Source organism: Bos mutus, chromosome 18 (genome assembly GCF_027580195.1).
Source record: "Bos mutus isolate GX-2022 chromosome 18, NWIPB_WYAK_1.1, whole genome shotgun sequence".
Lineage (NCBI taxonomy): Eukaryota > Metazoa > Chordata > Mammalia > Artiodactyla > Bovidae > Bos > Bos mutus.
The window spans coordinates 48,679,892-48,693,525 of NC_091634.1; the positions used below are offsets into that span (position 1 = coordinate 48,679,892).

General features: G+C 62.5%; 1 protein-coding gene across 4 annotated transcripts in view; it reads left to right on the top strand.

Moving 5' to 3' along the window:
* PIEZO1 (piezo type mechanosensitive ion channel component 1 (Er blood group)) overlaps nucleotides 1–13,634 on the top strand; it is a 56,532-nt gene that overhangs the window by 31,995 nt on the left and 10,903 nt on the right. For all 4 annotated transcript variants that reach the window (XM_070388560.1, XM_070388561.1, XM_070388562.1 and 1 more), the window contains exons 3-22: nucleotides 2,549–2,671; nucleotides 3,681–3,738; nucleotides 3,861–3,999; nucleotides 6,697–6,865; nucleotides 7,012–7,225; nucleotides 7,328–7,499; nucleotides 7,583–7,696; nucleotides 7,775–7,865; nucleotides 8,690–8,790; nucleotides 9,062–9,322; nucleotides 9,876–9,987; nucleotides 10,071–10,249; nucleotides 10,355–10,503; nucleotides 10,591–10,773; nucleotides 11,042–11,154; nucleotides 11,255–11,409; nucleotides 11,513–11,689; nucleotides 11,781–11,906; nucleotides 11,982–12,182; nucleotides 12,567–12,771. In XM_070388560.1, coding sequence (XP_070244661.1) covers nucleotides 2,549–2,671; nucleotides 3,681–3,738; nucleotides 3,861–3,999; nucleotides 6,697–6,865; nucleotides 7,012–7,225; nucleotides 7,328–7,499; nucleotides 7,583–7,696; nucleotides 7,775–7,865; nucleotides 8,690–8,790; nucleotides 9,062–9,322; nucleotides 9,876–9,987; nucleotides 10,071–10,249; nucleotides 10,355–10,503; nucleotides 10,591–10,773; nucleotides 11,042–11,154; nucleotides 11,255–11,409; nucleotides 11,513–11,689; nucleotides 11,781–11,906; nucleotides 11,982–12,182; nucleotides 12,567–12,771 — 3,042 coding nt within the window. The remainder of the gene's footprint in view (nucleotides 1–2,548; nucleotides 2,672–3,680; nucleotides 3,739–3,860; nucleotides 4,000–6,696; nucleotides 6,866–7,011; nucleotides 7,226–7,327; nucleotides 7,500–7,582; nucleotides 7,697–7,774; nucleotides 7,866–8,689; nucleotides 8,791–9,061; nucleotides 9,323–9,875; nucleotides 9,988–10,070; nucleotides 10,250–10,354; nucleotides 10,504–10,590; nucleotides 10,774–11,041; nucleotides 11,155–11,254; nucleotides 11,410–11,512; nucleotides 11,690–11,780; nucleotides 11,907–11,981; nucleotides 12,183–12,566; nucleotides 12,772–13,634) is intronic.

Genomic DNA, 13,634 nt, shown 5'->3' on the forward strand with positions numbered 1-13,634 from the left:
CACTGGGAAGACTCGCCTGCCTGACCTCCCTCTGTCCATCTGTCTGGCCTCAGAGGCCCTCAGGGTCAGAGAGCCTGCTGGGTTTTTCCGGGTGGGAGAGAGGAAAATGTGAGGCCCATCCATGCCTGAGTGCCTGGCCACAGGGTCACAGTCGTGTTGCAGCTGGGCCTTGGCGCCAGCTCTGGGTGGAAGGTCTGAGGCTGCCCGGGTCCCCTGTGGGTGCTGATTCCTGGCTCTATTCTCACGTGGGTGTCAGCTTTACCCCAGCTCCCTGTGCTGGCCAGAGACGTGTCCATTTCAGTGCATCCTCAGGAACCTTCCAGCATTTCCTCGGTCATTTTGCTGGCACTGTGGACCACATGCCCCAGCAGAGCACAGCTGCAGCAGAAGCTTCAGGGAAACCTGAGGGTCAGCTCCTGTGACCTGATTAACAGGGACTTGAGGGGCCAGGCCCTGCAACTGCTGTCCGGAGAGGGTGACTTCCCTGGAGCCCTGGGCTCTGCTCTGACTTGGGGGCCGTGGACGGGAGGGTCTGGAGGGCAGACCTCGTTCACGTCACAGAACGGCGCCCCAGGAGAACCCAGTGCTCTTTGGAAGAGGGGATGAGAGGCTCTGTTGTCCTCCCGAGACCTGTGCCCTCCTGCCTTTGGGCGGACAATGTGCCAGGCGTGGCACAGCAGATTCCCAGGGCCTCGAGCTCAGGCTCTGACCTTCTCTGGCCCTGTCCCTCCATGCCCCCCACCTCTGGACCATCCTCCCTGTGATAGGGCCTCGGATGAGTAGGGGACTCCCCTTCCCTTAGCACCCTTCACCCAGTTCATGTTGGGAGGGTGAGGTCGACCAGCAGCTCACCATGGTGCCAGAGCTGGGCCCAGGTGGGCACCACACTCACAGGGGTCCTAGGCTGCCCCAGAACAGGGTCATGGGAGTGGGGCTGTCCTGGAGTGTTTGAGTACTGAGCGGTCAGATCAGGGAGGTTTGGGGCTTGAGCCTCAGTGCCCACTCTGGTCAAATGCTCTCTGCACCCCGACAAGCTCCCTCTCCTCCACGCCTGAAGCCCCAGCCTCCCAGCCCCATTTCCTGCTTCTCCAGAGATTCTGGCCTGAGCGGCATCCTGGATCCTTCAGAAGGAAACACTTCTGTCTGACCCCTCCCCTGCACGACAGAGGTGGGGGTCGCCTGCCCACCAAGGCAGGGTGCCATCCTTCCACCATGCTCCTTGTGCCCTGCAGGCCTCACAAGACCAAACGAGTGACCCCAGATCTAGGGGAGAGGCAGGCAGGGCTTCCAGCAACTGCAGTGGGTGGCCCAGGACCCACACACACCGCCCCACCCTCTCAGGATCCCCACACCAGCCTGACTGCCCTCCACCCTCTGAAGTTAGAGCTGCCTCCCGGCCTCACCCAACACTGCTGTCAGCCATCCTGCTACCCTCTTATCCTCCATCCATCATTCCATTTATCCACGCATCCTCCCACCCACCCATTCACTTATATATCCATCCTCCACCTGTTGATCCATCCTTCCATCCATTCACCCACTGCTCTATCCATCCATCCATCCATCCCCATCCATTAACCTCTCTGTCCTCCTATCTATCCATCCCATCTTTCCCACCATCCTTCTTCCCATTCATCCATCTCTCCATCCTTCCATCAATTCCTCATTTACCCATCCATCCATCTTCTCATACAGCCAATCCATTCATATGTCCATAATCACAGCTGCCCATCCATTTATCCAACTTCCCATCCTCTGTCTTCTCATCGACCTTCTGCCATCCATCCCTTCTCTAATCTATTCATTCATCCATCTATCATCTCCCATCCATTCCCATGGTACATCCTCTCATCCATCCAGTGTATCCTCTTCTCCATCCAGCCATCATCCATCCCTCCGTCTGTCCCTCCATCTGTCCCCCATCCATCATGTGAATTCCTGGGGTACAGTCACCTCTGGAAATCTGAGGCTTTGTTCTGTGGGCAGGTTTGATAAGTCGTGTGGTTGAGTGTCAGACAGGGTCTTCCCTGCATGGTGCATGCTTTCAGCCCACATTGGGGGTGAGGCAGTACCATGCTGCCAGGGTCAAGTAGCAACACAGATGTTTGCTGGATACGTGACCAGACCTGAAGGTGGCCTCCGGCCTGAGGGGACCTTTCCTCCTGGTGCTGGCTCTGCCCCCCATGTCCCATGCCCCAAGTAGGGGGCGAGACTCAAGCACTGGCAGCCTGGGTGTGCTGTGCTCCACTGATTCCTTGTTGTATGACTGTGGGCAAGTGACTTCACCTCTCTGTGCCCATTTCTTTGTAAAGTGAGGTCACAATAGCTCAGGACCATGGGGCGGCTGTGAGTGATCAGTGGGATGGTGTAGGAGGGGTGTGCTGCCTGAGTTCTCTGCTGACAGACCCTGGGTCCATGCTAGGCTGGTGGACACAGCCTGGCTCAGGGCTGACAGCCAGGGCTAACTGGCCTTCACTGGTCTCCGCCTCCCTGTACTCCCACAGGCTCAGCTGCATGCTGGCCTTACCCCTGCCCACTCTGCCTGCAGGTCACACTGGTCGCCTCCTCCGAGCCCTGCTGGGCTTCAGCCTCCTCTTCTTGGCAGCCCACATCACCTTCCAGATATGCCTGCATACTGTGCCCCGCCTGGACCAGCTTCTGGAGCCAAACTGTGAGTCACCAGGGGGCCTGGGGGGATGCTTGAGGGCAGCAGGCCTGGGGGAGAGCCAATGGTCTCCCTGAGCTACCAGAGGGCCTGGGCAGGGTTGGGGAGCCTCACACTCTTCAGCAAGGTCAGCCAGCCTCAGGGGCCACCCTGCCTCACCCAGGCTTTGTCTACCTCTGAGTTTCTATCCACTATTTATATCCAGTGCAAATGGGCCCAGGTTAACTGCCCCAGTAACAGGTGGCCATGGGGCTGGGCTGAACATCAGCAACACCAAACTGAGCCTGGCATCTGGCTCACTGGACAGCCCTGGACTTCTCAGGCCCCACCTGCTCACATCTTCCTCCTGAGCCTTTGGAGGCTTAGAGACTAGGCTGGGGGGACAGGGGTGCCAGCAGACCAGGTGAGCTGCCTGCCCACCATCCTGCACCCTTTCAACCTGTGGACAGAATCTCCAGCTGGCACCCAGCCCTCCCACCTCCACTGACTCCAGCACCCCAGTGTGCAGATGACGGAGCCCTGGGGTCCCATCCCCACTGCTCGGAGGAGGGGTTTCCCACCTCCATGTCCCGCCTGGATTGTGGAGGGCAGGATGTCCCACCTGGCTTCCCATTTTCATTCTGTGAAGATCATGTGTCTCCTGCAGCTTAGACACTGGAAGTCATGTGCCTTGAGGGCTCTCTGGTCCTGGTGGCTCTGAGACCAGGTTTCCCATGTGTGCCCCCTCTGGCTCCCAAGGAGCAGTCAGCCTTGGCCAACAGACCTGAGAGCCCTGCCACGGCCACACAGCACCCAGCTGGGCTGTGAGCCCCATTCCACCAGGCAGAACTAATACGCCTCTGACCTACCAGACTTTCCCTGGCTGGGCCTGTTTCCCCACCAGCATAAGCAGCATTCTTGAGCATCCCTGGAAACCTGGGGGCCTGTGGCTTAAGGGCTTCTGAGGGCCTCTTGGCAACGAGAGGGTTTCTTGGCGCCCATCTGCCTGACCTGGTTCCCCCGCCTCTCTCTGCAGGCAGCACCGGGGACGCCATCACCTGGGACGCCATCTCCCGGCTCACTGGGGTCACGAGGTGAGAGTCCTCAGTCTCCCTCAGGGTTTCCTGGGCCTGAGGTGGGGGCCTCCAGCTCCTGGGGTGCCCCCAGTGGCCCCAGCCCCACTAAGCCCACCATGGGCTCTCCCTGCCCTCTACAGGCTGGACCTGAAGGACATTTCCAATGCCATCCGCCTGGTGGCCCCTGACCTGGGCATCCTAGTAGTCTCCTCCCTGTGCCTTGGGGTCTGCAGGCGCCTCACGAGGACAGCCCGGCGCAGCCAGCACGTCCAGGAGCCGGTGAGGGCTATGGGGCACCCCAGGTCCCAGCCGTTTGAGGACTGTTGTATGTCCTCTTTCTTTCTTTTCTTTTCTTAAACAAACGTGGACATTTTAGTTGTAAAAGCCTGTATGTGCCCACCGTGGAGAGACGTGACAGCAGCGGAGAGGTCAAGTGTGTGTCCCGCGGGGCACTGGCATCGCAGCGCACGGTCCCAGAACGTGCGGGGGCTACAGGCAGCATCTGCCCCAAGAGCTGCTCCTGAGGAGGGTCTTCAGGGATGCAGGCCACAGGGAATCAGTGGTGCTGGGAGGCCGTGTGTGGGGCCGTCAAGGAGCACCTGGGGACTGACGGATGGACAGACAGATGGATGTTTGAGGATCACCACCCACAGCAAGGGCATCGATGGGCTTGTGGACAAGGCAGAGGCTGTGTCGGCAGGAGGCCTAGAGCAGGGCCCTGCATCAGAGTCCCACCCTGGGTCTTTCCTCTGGGTCCTCTGGTTAAAGGCTCAGCTCTCCTGTCCCTGCATGAGGGCTGTAGTCTTGAGCCCCGTTTGGGTCCTACACTCGGCCTCGGCCTCTGTCAGTAGGACCTGGTTTCCAGGGTTGGGTCAGGTCTGTGATATCCAGGGAGGGTCCCTGCCCAGGAGGCGGTGGGGGACACAGGCTCACACCCTTAGCCCCAGTGTCCTCTGGTCAGGCTGCTGATGCTAGTGGAAATGAGGGCCTCAGTCCCCAGAGAGGGGGCCCTTCCTGTCACGGACTGGGGTGGGGCTCAGCCTGCAACTGACTGCCCATCCCCTGAGTCCTGGGGGGCAAGGCTGGCACCCCCATTTCACAGAGGACATGGGGCCTGGAGATCAAGCAGCTCTTCCAGGTACTTGTAGGGGTCGAGTGGGGGCTGGGGCAGCCCCTTGACTGGCTGGCTCCCTCCATCCCTATGGCGTGTGGCACTGGCAGGCACAGGGCAGCCTCTGGTTTCCTCGTTAGCAGAGCCAGGGCTTCTAGGAACAGCTCTGACGGGAAGGAGCTAGCTGGTTCCCCATGCCAGCCCCCCACTCCACCCTGCCCATCGCCCCTCAGACCTCAGAGCAAGGCATCACAGGCACCCAGCATTTAAGGTCTGAGCCAGAAGCAGGCACAGCACCCCTTGCGGACGACCCCACCTGGCAGGGCCATAGTACATGCGTCTGCATACATGCACCCATCCCAACTTGGCACACGTGTATCCATGCCTGCCCTGCATTTCAGATGGGCTGCAGTGAGGGGTGCGACCTGGGGGACTGGCCAAGGCAGGCTGGACGCTGCTAGCGGCCCCCAGCACCTGTCCTTTCGCCCAGCAGCTGCTTCTGTTCTTCCCACACCCAGAAGCGCTCATTTTCCATGGCAGCTTTCCCAGAGCTGGGGCCAGGCTGTGGGTGGAGTGAGCTCAGGCCTGGCTGCTGTGCCTTCTAGGGCTGACCCCCCACTCCCATTCCCGGACATAACGAGGGGTATGTCCCTGGGTACCACTCTGACCCCAAGGCTGGGCCTCCTGCCCTGCCCTGTCCCCTCCACACTAACAGATATGGCCCAGCAGCACTCCCTGGGGCCTGCCCAGCTCCCCACCTACATTTGACAGGCAGAAGACAGATTCAGAGAGGTTAGGGGGCTTGCCGAGGCTGCCCAGTTGGGAGATGTGGTGCTGGGGTGTGACCAGGGCTCCTGGCTCCCCCATGCTCTCAGCCTGGACACCGAGGGCTGCCTTGGCCAGGACAGGTGAGGCACAGGCCAGCGCCCACATCTCAGGTGGAGACCCAGGGCCTGGGCTTCTGACACAGAGGCTGTTCTTTCTGCCTCCCTCCAGCTCCCCAATTCCACGAAACAGTCTGTTCTGGGAAACCTTGAGGCAGGGCCAAGGAGACAGACCCTGGTGGGTCTCCGTGCCTGCGGACAGGTGAGGCCAGTAGGGCTGGCCAGGGACACCCAGGAGGCCCACCTCACTCTCCAGACGCCCCATGGGCAGCAGAATGAGAGCAGGCTGTCCCCTGACGCAGTCTCCCCTGACAGTGTGACCTGAGTCCCCCCACCCCCAAGCCTCCATTGCCGTTCTTATAAGGAAGGTGCTGTGGGCCAGGAGTAGGGTGTGGAGCTGCTCTGTGACCATAGAATAAGGAGCACCTGTGGTCCTGGCATGCGTCCACTGGGGACACCCACTGGGGCGCTCTCAGGCCAGGGGCCTGGGGCACAGATGCATGAGCCTGTGGGCTGCCCTGTCCTCAGGGCCCCTGGAGCAGGTGGGAGATAAAGAAGACACACCTGAGGGGCACCTGGGTCATCTGAGTGCCAGGCCTTGGCAGGAAGGTGTCACTGCTGCAGTGGGCCACCTCCAGGAAGGCCTCCAGGGCTGCGAGGCCATGGGAAGGTGGTGGGCAGACCAGGCATGGAGGGCAGCACTGGTGCACACAGGCTAGTGGCCCTGTGACCTCAGAGGGCCAGCAGTGGGTGTGAAGGGGGGCCAGGGAGATGGCCATAGGGGTGGGCTCCTCCCTCCTCCCTCTCCCTCCCTCCTCCTCCCTTTCCCTCCTCCCTCTCCCTCCCTGCCCCCACCTCCCTCTCCCTCCCTGCCCCCTCCTCCCCACTTCCTTCTTTCCCCTTCCCGCTCTCTACTCCCTCCTCCCTCCTCCCCCTCCCCCATCATGTGCCTGACCTCTGCTCTTCCCATGACCTTGGCAGGACGATGACAGTGAGGAACTGGACACCGGCTCACTGGGGGAGCTGCGGGAAGCCCCTGAACTGTCCCCCACGCGGAGATCTCGGCTGGCCGCCCGGTTCCGGATCACAGCTCACTGGCTGCTCGTGGCAGCTGGGCGGACTCTGGCCATCATGCTGCTCGCACTGGCAGGTACTCACTGGGCAGGGGGCTGGGACCCCACCTCTGACCATCACGCTGGGAGGGGTCTCAGCAGCCAAGCTCCCCACTGACCAGTGAGACGGTGGTCACACCACCCCAGCCAGGAGTGACCCTGTGTGCCCCTGCCTGGCCCGCAGGCATTGCCCACCCCTCAGCCTTCTCCAGTGTCTACTTCCTGCTCTTCCTGGCCATTGGCACTTGGTGGGCCTGTCACTTCCCCATCAGCCTGTTGGGCTTCAACACACTCTGTGTCATGGTGAGCTGCGTTGGCACCGGCCATCTCATCTGCCTCTATTGCTACCAGACACCTCTCGCCCAGGCCACTCTCCCACCTGCTGGCATCTGGGCCAGGTGAGGGCTCGCCCCAGGCACCGCTCTGCCCTCGCCCCAGCCCTGCCCACCCGGCACCCATGACCCCCTTGCCGCAGTCACCAACACGCCTTCTCTGGGCAGGGTGTTTGGTCTCAAGGACTTTTTGGCCCCCACCAACTGCTCCAGCCCCAACGTGCTGGTCATCAATGCTAACCACGACTGGCCCGTGTACGTGAGCCCCGGCATCCTGCTGCTGCTCTGCTACACGGTGACCTCGCTCTTGAAGCTCCATGCCCACCAGCCTGTGGACCAGGTGAGCACCCAGGCCAGCGCCCTGCGTCCCCTACCCCCTTGGGCCAGGGCAAGGGGGCTGATCGTCACCTCTGGTCTCCACAGAGGAAGGAGGCGGCCGGGGACGATGACACACGGGAGGTGGAGTTGACCGAGGTGGACCAGTGGCCCCAGGGTCAGGCCAGAGTTGTGGCCATCAAGGAGGAAGGGGCTGCCCAGGTGAGCAGTCGGGACTGAGAGGTGGGGCTGGCACCCCTCTGCCCACGGGCTTGGCTCATGGGCTTGGCTTGTCTACAGCACACAATGCCTACTCCCACAACACCAGACCCTGAGGACAACTGCATCATACACGACCTCACTGGCCACAGCGCCGTCCAGCAGCGAACCTGTAAGTATATGTAGCCGTGCAGTGCTGCCCCCTGGCGGCCTTGCCGTATCGGCCTCTCTAGCTTCACCCTTCTTTGGGGCTGCCCACGGACCTTCATGGCTTGGGTGGTAAAGAATCCGCCTGCAATGCGGGAGACCTGGGTTCGATCCCTGGGATGGGAAGATCCCCTGGAGGAGGGAAAGGCTACCCATTCCAGTATTCTGGCCTGGAGAATTCCATGGACTGTATAGTCCATGGGGTCAAAAAGAGTCGGACACGACTGAGCGACTTTCACTCACTTACTCACGGACCCAAGACCCTGCAGGGATCTCCCTTGCCTGTCCGCTTGCCTCTCAGTCCCAGAGTTATTCACTGCTTTGTCTTGGGCTGGCTCTGTGTCTCCAGGGCAGGTCTGGGCTTTTTTCCTCGGTGCTTTTTCTTTCTTTTCTTTTGCCCTAAGCCTCGATTTCCATCTTACAAAGGGGATGAAGTTGCTGGCCTCTGGGGATGTGGGCACTCACAGAGCTGGAAGGACTGAGGCCATCTCGTCCACCCTGTCCCTCTAGAGTCTTGGAAACCAAAGCTGGGAGGGGGGGTGAGAATGGGCCAGGGTCCCACGACACATTGGGAACAGGGTCAGACAGGAACCTGGACCCTTTTCTGCCCCCAGAGCCCCTATGAGACTGTGCTAAGCATGGCTCCCCCCGCCCCCGCCCCAGACTGCAGCTCCAGCACTGTCTGCACTTGGGGGCTGAGTCAGGTATGGGTAGGGGCTTTGCCCTATTGATTTTGGAGCCTCCCCAGCAGGCATCCTGCTTCACCTGTGACCCCTACCCTCACCCTAGCATGCCCCCGGCTGGCTGAGCCAAAGGAGACGTCTCCGCTGCACGGCCTGGGCCACCTCATCATGGACCAGAGCTACGTGTGTGCCCTCATCGCCATGATGGTAAGGGCACTGGCCCGGACCAGCCGAGGGCTGGGCCTTCCCACGGGCTCTCACGGCATTCCAGGAGAGGATGGTGGCCTGGTGCCTTGTCGCCAGAGGTGGGTGGGACTGTGGCCTGCCTGCTGGGCCACAAGCCGTCCAGGCCAGCCAGCAGCTGCGTGGTTGTGTGTGCACGTTTGTGCGGTGGGTGTGTGGGTGGGCCAGCAGGGCGGGTTTGCTTTCCTGTTGGCCTGGGGAGCGTGCGTGCAGCCCTGCCCCGCCCGGCCCGCAGGTGTGGAGCATCACCTACCACAGCTGGCTGACCTTCGTGCTGCTGCTCTGGGCCTGCCTCATCTGGACGGTACGCAGCCGCCACCAGCTGGCCATGCTCTGCTCGCCCTTCATCCTGCTCTATGGGCTGGCACTCTGCTGCCTGCGTTACGTGTGGGCCATGGACCTGCGGCCCGAGCTGCCCACCGCCCTGGGCCCCGTCAGCCTGCGCCAGCTGGGGCTGGAGCACACCCGCTACCCCTGCCTGGACCTGGGTGCCATGGTGAGTCCGCCCGGCCCTCCCCCGGCTCCCAGTGTGGTGGGCGTGCTACAGCCCAGGGCCTGTGTCTGGGTGTCACCTGGACCCCTGGCCAAGCCCAGCATAGTTGCTCAATCGGTGTTTGTCGAGTGAATGTGTGACAACCTCACGTTGCTGGGGGCACCATCCTATCTGCCTGAGACAGGCTCTGTGAGCACTGCATGTGGTCCCAGGTCCCAGTGAGTTTCTGTGCCCTCATGGTGCCCCTTGTGAGACAGGTCACTGCACCTGGGCATCCATGCCACCGGTGGCCATGTGGGGGGTGTGGGTTACACCTCACCATGTGAGTCCACGGGCATGCAAGCATGCAAACACATGTGAGCCCGTGTTCACCTGTGGGTCTGTGTGCACACAAGATCATGTGTGAGTAGGAGCCACTGTGTGGGAGTGTGTGCGCGTTTGTTTGTGAACTCGTGCCTGTGAGGAGGATGGCAGGTTGGGGGACACCTTCCTGCTCTAGTCTCGCCTCCGGCTCCCCTGCCTGGGCCCCTCAGTGATGCCGCCCCCGTCTCCCCAGCTGCTGTGCACCCTGACCTTCTGGCTCCTGCTGCGCCAGTTTGTGAAGGAGAAGCTGCTGAGGAGGGCACGGGCCCCTGTGGCGCTGACGGAGGTCACCGTGGCCGCCACGGGTGAGTAGGCGGGAGGGCTGGGTGACTGGGGGGCAGCTCCTTCCCACCTGCCTGGTCCTGATGCCGTGCCCCACCCGCTGCAGAGCCCACGCGGACGCAGATGCTGCTGCGGAGCCTGGGGGAGCTGGTCAGGGGCATCTACGCCAAGTACTGGATCTACGTGTGCGCAGGCATGTTCATCGTGGTCAGCTTTGCTGGCCGCCTGGTGGTCTACAAGATCGTCTACATGTTGCTCTTCCTGCTCTGTCTCATCCTCTTCCAGGTGTGGGGGCACGGGGCACAGAGAGGTGGAGGTGGGGGCACAGAGGGGCACGGAGTCAGGCGGTTGGGCCTCACAGCCGGCTTCACTGCGCCCGTTGGCCGGCAGGTCTACTACAGCCTGTGGCGGAAGCTGCTCAAGGCATTCTGGTGGCTGGTGGTGGCCTACACCATGCTGGTGTTGGTGGCCGTCTACACCTTCCAGTTCCAGGACTTCCCGGCCTACTGGCGCAACCTGACGGGCCTCACCGATGAGCAGTGAGTCTGGGATGGGGCTGGGGGCGGCGGGATGCCACCATAGGGGCCATGCAACCATGCTGACCCCTACCCCGCCCCCCCACCCAGGCTGGGGGACTTGGGCCTGGAGCAGTTCAGCGTGTCCGAGCTCTTCTCCAGCATCCTGGTCCCCGGCTTCTTCCTGCTTGCCTGCATTCTGCAGCTGCACTACTTCCACCGGCCCTTCATGCAGCTCACCGACCCCGAGCACCGGCCCCTACCTGGTGCCTGCACCCCACACTGGGTTCCCGGGTAGGCCTGGCCCCTGGGGCTGGGGTCTGCAGAGGCTGGTGGTGTTGGGCAGGAGACCTGGAATGGGGGTAGGGCCTCAGCCATAGCCTTCAGGTGCCCCAATGGGGTCACAGGGGTCAGGAGATCAGCAGGCCCCATGCTCCCACCTGGTGGCTGCAGCACCCACAGCCGGGGTCCCAGAGCTGGGGAGGGGGAGGCAGGAGAGGAAGGGGCTGCAGGGCCGCCTGAGGAGCACAGGTGGGAAGGACACTCTGGGGCCCTGTCCTAGGCAGGACGCGGTGAGCCGGACCCCCCTGCTGCAGCAGGAGGAAGAGGAGGAGGTACCCAGGGACGAGGGGCTGGGCACGGCCAGCCCCCACCAGGTCACACAGGTCCCAGAGGGTAAGTTCAAGGTGCCCAGACTTGAGCCCCGGAGCCCCATCTGCATGGGACAGGATGGCCCAGGCCCCTCCTCCTCACTGTCCCCCCAATGCCCCCCCAGCCAGCAAGTGGGGCCTGGTGGCTGAGCGGCTGCTGGACCTGGCCACCGGCTTCTCGGACGTCATCACCCGCGTGCAGGTGCTGGTGCGGCGCCTGCTGGAGCTGCACGTCTTCAAGCTGGTGGCCCTGTACACCGTGTGGGTGGCCCTGAAGGAGGTGAGTGTGGACATTCTCGCATACCCGCCTGGGCCCCCTGGGTGCTGTTAGGGGGGCAAGGGGCCTGTGGGGAGGGCACTGATCCGGCCGCCGCCACCCGTAGGTGTCGGTGCTGAACTTCCTGCTGGTCGTGCTCTGGGCCTTCGCCCTGCCCTACCCACGCTTCCGGCCCATGGCCTCATGCCTGGCCACTGTGTGGACCTGCATCATCATCGTGTGCAAGATGCTGTACCAGCTCAAGGTGGTCAACCCCCACGAGTATGCCAGCAACTGCACGGAGGTACGTGTCACAGTGGAAGGGCGGGCACAGAGGGCCTGGGTGGGGGTCCATCCCTGGGGTCAGCATGCAGTGCCCGCCGCTCCTCTCCCAGCCCTTCCCCAACAGTACGAACCTGCAGAAGACGGAGATCCGCCAGTCCTTGCTGTATCGCGGGCCTGTTGACCCTGCCAACTGGTTTGGGGTGCGGAAGGGCTTCCCCAACCTGGGCTACATCCAGGTGAGTGCAGCAGGCAGGTGGGCCGGGTAGGGGGCGCTGTGGGGCAGGTGGGGCCTGACTGCCCTTGCCCCTCAGAACCACCTGCAGATCCTGCTGCTGCTGGTGTTTGAGGCCATGGTGTACCGGAGCCAGGACTACCACCGCCGCCGGCACCAGCTGGCCCCGCTGCCTGCCCAGGCTGTCTGCGCCGAGGGCACCCGCCAGCGGCTGGACCGCGACCTGCCCAGCTGCCTCAAGTACTACGTGAACTTCTTCTTCTACAAATTTGGGCTGGAGGTGAGGCGGGGGTCAACTCTTGCCCCTTCCATGGGGTTGGGCTCAGCCGCAGGGGTCCTTGCCACCCTCTGTGGGGCCTTTGCTGAGCAAAGGCTAGAGTGGATGGGGGGGTGCAGACCAAGGGGGCCAGGTGCCCCAGCTGGAGGTGGGCTTGGGCTTGGGCTCAACTCTGTCGTGGGACCCCCACCTTGATTCCCCCAGCATGGAGACGTGTTTAGCCTCTCTTCTCATCCAGGAGAGTGGTCTGGGCCGCTGCCCCCATCCTGGGCACAACACCCTCTGCCCCCCAAGGCCACCCAGAGGCAGAGTCAGGAGGACCCCCCACCCCCACCGCCGGCTCACTGTCCTCACTCTGGCCACCCCTTTCCTCTCTGCCACCCCCAGGTCTGCTTCCTGGCGGCCGTGAACGTGATCGGGCAGCGCATGAACTTCATGGTCATCCTGCACGGCTGCTGGCTGGTGGCCATCCTTACCCGCCGACGCCGGGAGGCCATCGCCCGCCTCTGGCCCAATTACTGCCTGTTCCTGGCGCTCTTCCTGCTGTACCAGTACCTGCTGTGCCTGGGTGTTCCCCCCGCCCTGTGCATTGGTGAGTGGGCCGCTGGCTGGGCACACGCTGGGTGCCTTGGCCACTGGTGTGGCGTCAGGCCCCTCCCACCTGCACCCGCTCCCCCTCCGTGGGCTCTGTGGGCCGCAGCCGTGCCAGCTCTAGCGGGCAGTGCTGGCCCCTCATTCACTGGTCTCCCTGAATCCGTTGTTTACTTTTTGCCAAGAATTTTATTTTGAAAAGTTTCAAATGATCAGAGAGGTTGAGAGTTTGAAAAATAGTCTGGGCGTGCGCTCCTCTTGGCTAGTGGGGGCTGTCTGGAGTCCACGTCCAGTATGCCCAGGGTGGAGGCCTCTGTGTGCAGGGCGGTGACCATGTTCGGCCGCCCATCCCTGGACGACACCTTGGTCTGGTGTGCCATCCAAGCTCAGTGGCCGCATCCTCAAGGCCGTGTCCCTGGTGGCTGCTGGCTCTGAGCAGGACCTGACAGGAGCGCTTGGCCATCTCCTTCCGTCACCTTTCTGTTGGGACCTTTCCGGGGTCAGGCCACGGGCTGGCAGAAAGCCCTGATCTTGGAATTGTGGGCTATGCCCCAGGCTTAGAGGCTGGTGAACACGTGGGCAGGAACGGCCCACAGCTGGGGGAGTGAGCGGCCATCAGCCCTGCGTGCTGAGGGGCTGGCTCGCGGTCGTGTGTGCACATCCACACCTGCAGACTCCCTGCTGCGGGCAGGCCTGCGTGCGGTGCACATCGGTTCCGACTTCCGTTACTCCTGGCGCACTCGTTAGTTGTCCTCTCTGTGAGAGGAGTTGGGGTTTCTCCCCCTCCTGCTGTTTCCTGTGGTCTGCAGGTACAGGGGTTTCTCTGGACGCCTTGTAATGTCCTGTGCTCCCTTTCACATTCGG